This window comes from Periplaneta americana, chromosome 1 (assembly GCF_040183065.1).
Source record: "Periplaneta americana isolate PAMFEO1 chromosome 1, P.americana_PAMFEO1_priV1, whole genome shotgun sequence".
Lineage (NCBI taxonomy): Eukaryota > Metazoa > Arthropoda > Insecta > Blattodea > Blattidae > Periplaneta > Periplaneta americana.
In genome coordinates, this window is record NC_091117.1 from 219,608,954 (window position 1) to 219,622,244 (window position 13,291).

Below are 13,291 nucleotides of genomic sequence, written 5' to 3' on the forward strand. Positions count from 1 at the left end.
AGGGAAAACCCCGGAAAAAAACCTCGACGAGATAACTTGTCCCGACCGGGAATCGAACCCGGGCCACCTGGTTTCGCGGCCAGACGCGCTAACCGTTACTCCACAGGTGTGGACATTATCTAATTTCATTGGCAATAATTTTATTGTTCAATTCTCAAATTCTATATTTATAAAATATAAACAATAAAATTGTGGTGTTAATTGATGCAACGCTTTGGTGACTTGACCCATTATGGCTAAGAACATCGTTAACAAATAATCTGAGGCATAAATGACTGGTGTCACCTACCGGCGAATGCTTGGAATTAAGACTTGATCCATTACTGCTCGGAAATAACCAGAAAATGAATGAATTAAACTCAATTTATGAAAATTTATGACTTTATTAACTTTAGCTCTGAAAGTCTCATATACAGTATAGCATAAAACATGTAATATGAACTATATTAAATCAAAATCAATATGAAAATAAATTTTGTGCGAGATCGTGCGTATTTGCTTGGTTTCCGCACAAAACCAATCCGCGGAAAGTCTAAAATTCCACATTCAGTACTCCCAACCTAACACACATAACAATTTCCCTATTCTTACCGCTTATGCGTCATACTCATTTTACTGTTTTAGGCTTTTAACATATTATTTTTAAAGACGTTCAATATAGTAATAATTATAAATAGGAAACTTACCACTGCAATTTCACCTAAATTGCACTGTTAATTATGGTTTTTAAATATTTGCAAAAATTAAGTAAACTCTACAACTCCACTAAAGTTACTGCATTCGTGATGCAAGTAACATTAAGGAAGCCGTGAAAAAATCAACAAGATTCCATAGACTGGGGGGAAAAAAAAGACAGACGTATATCACGGCCTGCTGGAGTATAATAAACACAGAAAACATTTTAAAGCAACAATGTTGAAGATAGATATTTTTGTTTTGCAAATTTGCCATAATTGAACGGAAACCAAGATGGAGATTTCATTGCAACTAATTAGAAATTGCTCTTTCAGGTATGTAATAAACTATCGTCGCACAAAATAATGTACGGTACACGAGCGGTATGTTTTCTTTCAATTCTCGGAAATTAAAAAAGCTCAACTACGTTTCGCTTTTTCAAACTTTTCCTCGAACATGAAAACTTCAACATACCGCTCTTGTAACGCATATTACTAATTAGTACATAAGACAAAATATTATCTTGTGGACCGCGAGAACAGTAAGAAGATGTATGTGAAAGCAAATTTGAAAAAAAAAAACTTTTAAGAAATTAAGAAGGAGAAATTAATCACAACAAAAATCATAATAAATTGCGCAGTAAAACACTAAAACCAGAAAATATTGTTATTATTACTAAAATCTTTGCTTTTATGCTCGCTACTAAAACTAAACACTCAGTAAGCACTTAAACTTTTTTAACTAATATATTTTTTTAAGAAATTGGAGATACTCCACTTAATATCTTACTAATTGAACTGCCGCTAATATCCGTATTTGTGACTGATTCTTCAGTTTGTAAAATACTGTTCCTAGCACTTCATTCTGTAGCTTACATAAGCTCTAAAATCGTGTTCAATTTTACCTTACATATCAACAATATGTATGTATATAAGAGTGGTACGCCCAAAGAAGACGTGAAGACAAAACTTTCATGTAACGTAAGAAAATGTTCTGGCGACCTAATTCTACGAAAAGGAGGAGGAGGAGGAGGAGGAGGAGAAGAAGAAGAAGAAATAGATAAATACTGAGATATGTCTGTAATACCACATAAATCAATGTTTTGCGTTGTGTAAATATCTTTTTTTATATCAGTGAAAAAATACACAAAATAATTGGAATATTCGTAAGTATATCGCATGCATTATGTGATTCTTAAAGACGTGACTATCTACAAAAATGAGGAAATTCATTGAAAAATATAACAATAGATTCTTACAGTTCTTAGAAACATAGGGTGCTATGCATAGACATTTCCCTAGCTCGCGCTTCGAGCGTGCTAAACTAGCCGCGGCTATCGAGTGATTACTTGTAAAAGATCCATATCATAGCATATCGCTAACACTGGTTTATGAATACGAAAAACGTTAGTTCGCTGATCATCCACCGAAAGCCCGCGCTAAGAATATCTATGAATATGGCCCATAAGGTCTAATTCCAAGACCTGAATTGACAAATATCTCAAGCCCAAAACTTACAGAATATGACATTTTACCGGACATTATGTTGTGTTTTAAGAGGTTACCACCCTGGAGAAAGTCAGATTCTAAGTCTATGCTTTTTAATTGCACAAATATTTACTTCAATACTATTCCACTTCACACATCATCTCTGTATTCCTCATCTTTCACTGTTGCTACCTCTCGTCACTGGAACTCTCTGCCGCCTGAAGTCAAGGGCTGCCGAACATTGAAATCTTTCAAATCCAAGTTAGAAAATTATCTTATGACGAGTTGCCAAACTAACTTACTATTATGACAAGTATTATATTGCATGTTTCCACGTATTCACATTTTTTTTAATGTTCTAGTGATATTTAACTCATTTTATATTTTTGTTTTCATATTTTCCGATAATGGTATATCTATAATGTGATTAAGTTGAGCTATATATAATCATAATTTTCCTTACTGTGTGTACTTAAAAATATTGTATTCATTGTATGCTTTGTACTGCACTATTTTATTACTACTATTAGTATTATTACTATTATTATTATTATTAGGCTATTATTATCATTATTATTATTATCATTATTATTATTATTATTATTATTATTATTATCATCATCAATAATTGTCTTATTTTTTATACTTTGTATGCCTCATTTATTTTGACCTCCTGTTCCCATTTTATTATGCTTTTTTCTTTCTTTCTGTATGTTATATATTATGTCTGATTTCTACTTACTTGTTGTTTACATTGTATTATTATTATTATCTTATTCAGTTTCGTGTGTAAAATTGTAGTGTACTTTGTAAATTTGTAGTGTTTTTGTAACGCTGTTTTACTCCTGGTTGAGTGTTAGAGAAGGCCGTATGGCCTTAACTCTGCCAGGTTAAATAAATTATTATTATTATTAATTATTATTATTATTATTATTATTATTATTATTATTATTATTATTATTATTATCATATTACAAGCCCATGTAGTTTCCTTGGCCTCCTGAACAATTTACTTCAATAGATTGGAATATTTTTCAATTCAGGTCTTCAATTATAGATCCCTCATCTATAGTTAGGCCTACTTTAGAAACGACATCTATGTATTTGTGCACAATGAAAATAGAAGGAAATAACTTTAGCTATTATATATCAGATTAAGAATATCTAAATTGAACATATTTAACTTCTGCAATAATTTGGATAAGCTATCGACAATACTTACAGAATTAGTTATCTATCGACAAGAGTATTGTATACCTCAAAACTGATTTCTTTTAAGTAATTAAGCCATTTGAGCATTAGAAGATAATATATGCATGTTTTTTGAGAACAATAGTATCAAAGCGGTATCTGAATGATATTGTACAAATAGAAACATAAATGTCTTTATTCGAAAATAGCATTTCTTTAATCTTTGATAACACTATTGGCTACTTACATCATAATGTTCCAAGAAAACAATACTTACGTTAGAACATCGGAACATTAGAAGATAATATATGCACGTTCTTTGAGAACAATGATATCAAAGCGGTATATTGAATTGTAATCTTATACAATTGGAAATATACGAGTAAATGTCTTTATTCAAAAAGAGTAGAGTTTTGCTCAATCTTTGATAACACTACTGGCTACCATCATAATGCTCCAAGAAAACAATACTTCTTAAATTAACTTCAATACCTAAATATCTTTGAGAATGTTGGATTCTAAATATGCATACAGGCATAACAAAGTTTTATGTGAAATAATGTTTAAGTGATAAGGACATTTTCGCACAGTTCTACTGATTCTACACTGGTATCGTAACAAGACATTCTATTAGGATTTAAAAAACTGAGTGATATAATTTTTATTGGAAATATGGGTATATAAGCAAGCGATGTGTGAGAGGCTCTACATCCGGCCCAGGAAGATCAAGAAGGAACAATGTTCGCCTTCTTGGTTCTGGCTACGCTCCTCTTGCAGGTAAATATTGAAACTTGTTTCCTAAAATATGCAAATAACTGTCACTTAAAACAAAATTAGAGTATTCTTAATATGATTACTTATTAATTTTTTGCGACGGATAGACGCAGTTTAAATTCAATAATATTACTTCTTGATTACACAACTTTTAACACTATATCACTACGGAATATGTATTATATGTCTTTCTTGTGTTAAATTTTACCGTACTTGGTTTACATGTTTCGGCATGCAATTGGCCATCTTCAGAACTGATTGTTGCTGGTGTTGGCGCCTTTTGTTTGTTTCCTGTGGGGTGTGTTAGTGTAGTGTAATGTGGAGTCAAAGAGTGTGTGTGTTCTGAAAGTGAGTTGTGTTTTGAGAATTTAATTTGGATGTGTTTTTGTCTGTCTATATATTTCGTATTATTCTAGTATATTTAATTTCTGGCTTTTTGGTTCCTTGTGTAGAATTTCCATGCCTGTGTTGATGTCTCTGTAGGTGTGGTTAGCATTTGTGATGTGTTCTGCATATGTGGAGGTGTTTTGTAATTTTGTTACGGCCGTGATATGTTCTTTGCAACGTGTTTGAAATTATCTGCCTGTCTGTCCTATGTAGAAGTTGTTACAAGTGTTACATTTGAGTTTGTATATGCCTGTGTGGTTGTATTTGTTTGTTCGTGTTGTTTGTGTGTTGAGTTGTTTTTGTAGAGTATTATTTGTTCTGTATGCAATGTTGTAATTTGATTTCTTGAATGAGGTTGTAATCTTGTGTGTGTTTTTCTTTTCGTATGTTAGTGTGATGTATTTTTTTGTGTTCTTGTGTTTATGTTGTATTCCTCTTTTTTAAATGATTCTGTTTTGTCTTTCGTATTATGTTGCCTGTTTTCTTGGGGTTCTATCCGTTTTCTTGTGCTATGTATTTGATTGTGTTTACCTCTCCGTTGTAATCCTGTTGGTTCAGTGGTATGTTGAGTAGTCTGTGTACCATTGTTCGGAATGCAGCTTGTTTGTTTTGGTTGGGTGGTTGGATGTGTTGTGTATGTGTGTTATTGTTGTGGATTTTCTATAGACTTTGAATGTGTGTTTGTTGTCGACTTTTGTTATTGTGATTTCTAGAAAATTTATGGATTTGTTGTTTTCAATTTCTAACGTGTAGTGTAGCTTTGGGTGTATTTTGTTTGTGTTGATGTAGGTTTTGGAACTGTCTTTTGTTTCCTTTGTATAGTATTGTATGTCATCTACGTATCTGTGCCAATATATGATGTTGTCTGCGTGTTTGTTGTTGTCTTTGTTTAGTATGTATGTCTGTTCTACGCGGTGTAAGAATATTTCTGCTAGTATGCTGGAAATGGGTGATCCCATGGGTAGGCCTTCGGTTTGTGTGTAATATTTGTTATTGTATGTGAAGTAGTTTTGTTTTGTGATGATGTCTGTGGTGTGGATGATTTCTTTAATGTGTTCTTGTGGTGTGTTGTTGTTTTTGAGCATTTGTTCTAGTATCTGTAGTGTATCTTTTATGGGTATGTTTGTGTATAGGTTAGTTATGTCGAAAGTTGCTAATGTTGTACTGTGTTGGATATCTTTGTCTCTTATTTTATTCACTACGTCCATGTTGTTTTTTATTGTTGTCAGTTTTTCGAATTTATGTTGTATCTTATGATTTTGTCCATGTATGTGGCTAGTTTGTGTTTGGCCAATAGCAGGCCGAAACATGTTAACCATCTACGGTAAAATTTAACACGAGGAAGACATATAATGCATATCCCGAAGATTCAATAATTTTTTTAAATGTCTTTTGAGAGGTTTATTATTTGCCGATGTAAATTGTGTGATATGAATAATTGAAATTATTCAGAATTAGGTGAGTTTATATTACAGTACAAGCATTCATACAGTAAATGTTAGAATTAATTTTAGTAATTTGTTCACTATTTAAAAAATTATTTTTAAACTGTACCTATCTACTGACAAGAGAAATTAACCTGCAAATTTAAAACTCTATCATTAGGAATATAATTCTAGATTGTATACAAGATTAACCGTAAGTAATGTCATTAATTTCATGGGGTTATTCTTTGAGATATTTCAAGGGAAGAAGTTTAATATAATTTTGCTTCCTTTTCGAGATAAAATTGTTTTATCGAAATATTTCATAGCATGTTTGGGGAAGCCACTGATTTAATTTCCAATATGTTTTGTAAATTTAAGAGAGCAGGGTATTATGATAATAAATTATTGAAAGAATTTTAGTTTTATCCATTAAAAGTACAGAAATTTGATCGAAACAAATGCAGCTTTTCGGTAAAGGAATTTTTCAATGTTATAAATGGAAACATTTTAATGTAAACATAGAGTAGAAAGCGTACAATAAATCAATCAAAAATACTGTAGATTCTTATAGCAACACCGAGTTTCAAAAAAGGAAATGTGTAATAAGATATGAGATGTTTACAGGAAAAATTGGAGCCACAACCAATTCCAAATTTCCATTTTAGAAGATGAAAACTATCATGCTCGTAATGATTATTACAATAGTTAGAAATTGTTTCTACACGTTATTTGAATGTAATAAATTATTATATTATATTGTCTGTTTTCATAGAAAAATAAAATATTATTTCATAGAATTATACACAAAATAATCAGTAATAATTAATTTTGTATCATCAGGTAAAATGACATTTATACCGTAGTCTATATACACTAATTAATTCTTAGAACTTATGTTTCTTGTAATCATTTTATATTACTAATTATACTTTTTCAGACCATCTCAGCATTTCCTCCATATGGCCTCTGTAAGTATCAATACATACTTCAAAATTACTCCAGAATAATGCATGGCATTTAAAAAACCAAATCGAGCGTATGATCTTCGGTATTTTGTATCTCCAGCCTAATTTCAATCAGTGAATCCCATAAGTTCTAGATTCGTCTTCTTATAATTAAATCTCGTATCTTCTATTCCTCCTAAAGTGCAAAGAAACCTTTTAGCTGTTTTCCAATTAATCACACCACATCCATTATAGAACTGACTTGAATAACTTACAGCATACTATACATCTTGATTACACAACTTTTAACACTATGTCACTTTGGAAAACGTATTATTTGTCTTTCTTGTGTTAAATTTTATATTACCTTATGACTGGTTCTGAGTCAATAAATTAGTATTAAATTGTAGCAAAACTAACATAATTCAATTTAAATCCTGTCCAAATTCAACGTTGCAAATTTCTAGCGCAATAATTAACAATAGAAAACCTATTAGAAACAACAACAACCAAATTTCTTGGCTTAAAAATCGATATTGTGTTAAATTGGAAAAATCACATTAAAGAAATTACCCCCAAACTAAATTCAACTTGTTATGCTATTAGATCTATGCAAAAGATAGTAAGTATCAATACCTTAAAAACAATATACTTTGCATACTTCCAGTCGGTAATGAGTTTTGGATTAATATTCTGGGGAAATTCCACAGATAGTTACAGTATATTTCTATTACAAAAAAGAGTAATTAGAATAATAGTAGATGCCAAATCTAGGGAATCGTGTAGGACTATTTTCAAAAAACTACAAATAATGCCCATGGCTTGTCAGTATATCTTTTCATTAATAACCTTCCTCGTATGTAATCGTGAAAACTTTGTAACTAATTCAACAGTTCATAGCATAAATACACGTCAAAATATGACTTTCATACTCCATCGGCAAGTCTATCGTGCTATCAAAAAGGAGTGCGTTATATGGCAGTAAACATTTTAATAGCCTCCCTATCGATATAAAAAATGAAACTCAAAACATAAAATTATTTAGGGCCAAGTTAAAGAAGTACCTAATTTCTCACGCCTTCTACTCTGTAGGTTAATTCATGACATTCAATAACACTTCATGAAATTGATACTAAAACTATGTGTTGTACTAGTAGACTATATTGTAAATGTCGTCTATATATATTTCATCTAGACTGTGACTATAAATTAAGATTTTATAATAGTATTAAGTTTTTTGACTTGTTCCATATTCTAGCTGTAAGCATGTATGAATACCATGGAATGTTAATAAGTACAATACAATACAGTACAAAAATATTTCAGCCTGCTATTGGTCATCATCAGAACTCGTTGCTGTTGGTCTTGACGCCTTTTCTTTTGTTTCCTGTGAGGGTGTGTTTGTGTAGTGTAATGTGGAGTCATAGAGTGTGTGTGTTCTGAAATTGAGTTGTGTGTTGAGAATTTCATTTGGATATGTTTTTGTGTTCAAGATGTATTATAATTTCAATTACTTATCTAACTAGATTTGCAGACTTTTCCAATGCCCTGTGTACTAGACATCCAAAGAATGCAATTTCAATTATCTAATTTTTGCATTCTTTTCTATGCCTTTTTGTTTGTATTTTAATTAGTTGTATAACAGGATAGTGTAAAATTGACCGTCTATTTCATCTTTCTTTTGGTTGCAAAACAAATTTTCAGTGGAAGATAATGCGAGGAAGAAAAATTTAAATGTTTCATTTTCAATTAGGTAGCTTGAGAATATGGGGGGGGGGATATTATATGCACATAGTTAATCTTTTCGTCACTTGGTGCGCTGCTGGATGTATGGAGAAATTAGTCATACTTTCCGCCATTTGGGTTGCTGCTAGATGCTTGGAATAATAACTGTTCTTAGAAAAACAGGTGGCAGCAAGATCAGCTTATACATTAGCGCCTCTAGCGTTTGAAACGTAAAAGTCAATAAGTTCCTCACCCTATCATTCCTCCATGGTAAGAACTTTTAAAATAGCTTCAATTACACCGGATAAATCTTAAGTCAGTTGAGGATCTAACAAACTTGAAGCTCATATTATGCTGATTAAGATCAATTCCGAGATAGCTACATTTAAATAAAAAACAATTGAATGCACTCTTTGCCTATTTCCTCCAATCGTATTTACATTTTCCCATCTTCAATTGTAAAATTGATTGGTTTGTTTCAGAAAAAAGGTATAAAGATTACTTTACTGAAGTAAGATATTGTCAAGAACGATTTAATGTGTGATCTAAATTATCTCATTATTATTACTATTATTATTATTATTATTATTATTATTATTACCCTACTATTATTATTTTTATTATTATTATTATTATTATTATTATTATTATTATTATTATTATTATTATTATTATTTTATTATTATTATTATTGTGACAGCGACGTGAGAATCGAACTCACGACCAGCGTCCCGCATGAAAGCAGATCGCACAGGCTCCAGGCTCTCTACACACCTGTAGAAGGTTCTCGCAACTATGATTTTGCTATAAAAGAGCAGGCGCCAGGCTAGAGAACAGAAACAGATAATTGCCGAGGAAGTTCAACGGGCCGTGGAAAGATCGACGTCAGAATGGAGGACCTCATGTAGTGGCCATGCGGAATCATCGCCTTCAGCCAGACATCACAACGTCAAGACGCCGAAGTTCGACGGTACGACGTCTTGGGCGATATTCCGTCGCCAGTTCGAGGCCACCGCAGCACATAATGGGTGGACCCCAGCGGAGAAGACTACTCAGCTGCTGACCGCGCTTCAAGGACAGGCGTCGGAGATTCTTCACAGCGTTCCAGAGGATGGGACAGCCGCTGAGATAATGGCGGCCCTGGAGGGACGTTATGGTGACCATCAACTTGCTGCAGCATTTAGGACCCAACTAAAAACGAGGGTCCAACAGTCAGGCGAGTCCCTGCAAGAATTCGCGATGGCGGTGGAACAACTGGCCCATAAGGCGCTCAGGGGCCTACCTAATGACTTCATCGCTGGAGAGGCGGCCTACACCTTCGGCAGCGGAGTTCGAGACCCGGAAATAAAGCAACAGCTACTCCTGGCAGAGCATCGCACTATCAACGCAGCTCTGGCGGCGGCCCTCAGGATGGAGGCGGCCAAATCGGCGGCGGGAGTCTCAACACCGCACTGGATCAGGAGCGTCACGGCGACGGATGCTGGGGGGCGCCAACCGAAGCCACCCGAGCGGCAGTCAACGGAGCGGCGGAGACGACGGGTGCCCACCTGCTGGTCCTGTGGCAAACCGGGACACTTGAGAAGGGACTGTGACCAATCCGGCCACAGGCAGGAGAGAGAGGTGGCCGACGTCGAGGAGCGCCAGCAGTCAACGGAGCGGCGGAAACGACGGGCGCCCACCTGCTGGTCCTGCGCCAGACCGGGACACCTGAGAAGGGACTGTGACCGATGCGGTCACAGGCAGGAGAGAGAGGTGGCCGACGTCGAGGAGCGCCAACAGTCAACGGAGCGGCGGAGACGACGGGCGCCCATCTGCTGGTCCTGCGGGAGGCCGGGACACCTAAGGAGGGACTGCGACCGCTCTGGCCACCGGCCGGAGAGAGAGGTGGCTGACACCGAGAGAAACCAACAGTCGCCTGAGCAACGGAGACGACGGGTGCCCACCTGCTGGTCCTGCGGTGAACCTGGGCACCTGCGGAGGAGTTGCGACCGACCTGGCAACAGTCAGGAGAGAGAGGGGGCCGATGCTAGGAGGAGCACGTCGGCGCCATCATCACCGTCCCCTCGGCTCGTCCTGAAACCGGTCGACAGAAGATGCGACGATGGGCTGATTGCTGAAGGACGGATAAGAGGCCGTCCATGCAGAGTACTGGTGGACACCGGGGCGATGCTCACTATCGCCAGACCAGACGTCGTGCGGGGCCTACCTGGGAGGACGCCGCTGCGCCAATACGAGCTACGGACTGCTTCAGGCGAGAGCTTGCCCATTCAGAGAGAGGTCTTCCTGGACCTGACCTTGGGGAAGAGGAAACTGGAGATGTGGGTGTTCGTCGCCAACATCACCGAGGACGTCGTCCTGGGACTCGACGCCATGCGGTTACTCGATGCGACGGTGGACGTCCGGCGCCGTATACTCCGTCTTGGTCGGGATGAAGTGTTCCTGATGGACGCCGAGGACCAACCCGTGGCCAGCGAGCTCTCCTTGAAGGGCCAAGGGGAAGAGCAAGATGGCGCCCACGCAGTACGAGTATCGCTGCCCAGCCAAGCCAAGGATGGGGTGGCGCCACCATAAGGAGGGAGCAGCCGGAGGACCCCAAACGTTGGACCGATTAGCCGTCTACCAAGGGACTGCCCGGGACGAGCAGCCCTAAGGAGGGGGCAATGTGACAGCGACGTGAGAATCGAACTCACGACCAGCGTCCCGCATGAAAGCAGATCGCACAGGCTCCACGGAACATTGAGTGACGTCGCGCGGTGGAGAGAAGAGAGAGGGTGCATTACGTCAACGCAACGAGTCTGCGCGCGCAGCTGCTACTTAACGCAGTGAATGTGGAACGACCTTCTCGACTATTCCAGAAGTATGTCGATGTAGAGATATCGAGATAATTCTCTACACACCTGTAGAAGGTTCTCGCAACTATGATTTTGCTATAAAAGAGCAGGCGCCAGCGAACTAGAGTTTTAGAGTTTTCAGTTATTCTGTCAGTGAGTAACCCAGAGCGAGCAAGCCAGTCAAGCCAACCGGAGTTCCACTCGAGTGTGCGTCCGCATCTGCGTCAGCATCCGAAGGCCTGAGTTCGAGTGCAGTGGACCGCAGTTGGAGGGACCTGAGTTCGAGTGCAGTGGACCGCAGTTGGAGGGACCCGAGTTCGAGTACAGTGAACTGTCTCTGAAGGTCTGTGGTTCGAGATACCGTGAACTCGAGTGACTGAGATAGAAGAACTGTGAACTGAGAACTGGTAGTTCTGATTTGTAAATAGTGCTTTGTAAATATTAGTTAAGATTAACAGTTCATTGTTGTGCGTAATAGTCCAAGTAAATTGTCATTGTCGTCGGTGGAGTGCTATAACGAATACTGTGTTGAGTGAAGATCCAATTGTTGACAAGAGCGTTTAAGGTGAATTGTAGAAAGGAATTATTGTTGTGGCGAATAAATTACATTGTTGTTACTAATAATAAAATTCACATTATTATAACTATTTCTTACCAGTGTTTATTATTGTCACACTAACATTAGTTATCCAATTTTCATTATTTACTTTCATGTTGTTTTATGATCTAGTAATTAATGTAATAACTATGTAAGGAAATGTATTAAATTAGAATTAGAGTCTGGCTGGGCGGAAGAGAAGGCCTACTGGGCTTAGCTCTGCCAGATTAAATAAATAAATTAATATTATGATTATGATTATAATTATTATAATTATTATTATTATTATTATTATTATTATTATTATTATTATTATTATTATTAGAATTTGCAAGCGTAAAAATTTATGCACAATTTTACTGTTTCAGATGGTAATGGATTATACCCATATGGAGGCCTCAGCCCATATGGTTCATATGGTTTGTGCCCATATGGTTTGAATCCATATGGTTTGAACCCATATGGTTTGAGCCCGTATGGTTTGAGCCCGTATGGTCTTCGAGGCCCTCCGGTAGGCTATGGAGGAGGTGGTGGAATGGGCTTCGGTGCTGGATTTGGAGGATGAGTTGGGTTCTGACATGGGCATATATCAGCGGCAGTTTAACCTAAACACAAGAAAACTCACCTAAGGAGTACGACTAAACCAGAAGGATCAGATATAACTTTGCAGTTTGAGCTTAATACTTTTCTTTATGTATGAAACATGCACGAAATAAATTTATGATATTCTTGAAAACTTGTTACCATTATTTTAGTCACGTATTTACCCCCTAAAGCATTTAAACTGGAATAAACAAGTAACCCATGTTACCAAAAAAGTGCTTTCCATACTACATTCCTTAAACAGCATTCGAAAATTCCTCCCGCTATCACTCAAGAAAATACTAGTGGAAACACTAGTAATGCCCCACTTCGATTATTGTGATTTTCTACTGACTGACCTCAATGTCAACCAGTCGCAAAGATTACAACGTGTTCATAATTCTTGTGTTCGCTTCGTCTGCGATGTCTGTCGCGCTGACCACATTACCCCATCGTTCCAAACTCTAAACTGGCTACGGCTTAACGAACGAAGAAATTTTAATTCTCTTGTTCTCCTTTTCCAAGTTCTTCACACTTCTACACCTACCTACCTTGCGTCCCGTTTCAGTTACCTGTCATCATATCACAATCTCTTCACACGCACGCAAAATAGCCGCATACTAGCCATACCAACACATAAGACATCATCGTATTCATCATCATACACAAT

General features: G+C 36.9%; 1 protein-coding gene across 1 annotated transcript; it reads left to right on the forward strand.

The window, feature by feature from the left end:
* Window positions 1-4,048: 4,048 nt before the first annotated feature.
* Window positions 4,049-12,775, forward strand: LOC138709670 (uncharacterized). Its single transcript, XM_069840609.1, has 3 exons — window positions 4,049-4,130; window positions 6,879-6,909; window positions 12,408-12,775. The coding sequence occupies exons 1-3, from the start codon at window positions 4,092-4,094 to the stop codon at window positions 12,602-12,604; spliced, it is 267 nt and encodes an 88-aa protein (XP_069696710.1). The 5' UTR covers window positions 4,049-4,091; the 3' UTR covers window positions 12,605-12,775.
* The last annotated feature ends 516 nt before the right edge of the window (window positions 12,776-13,291 follow it).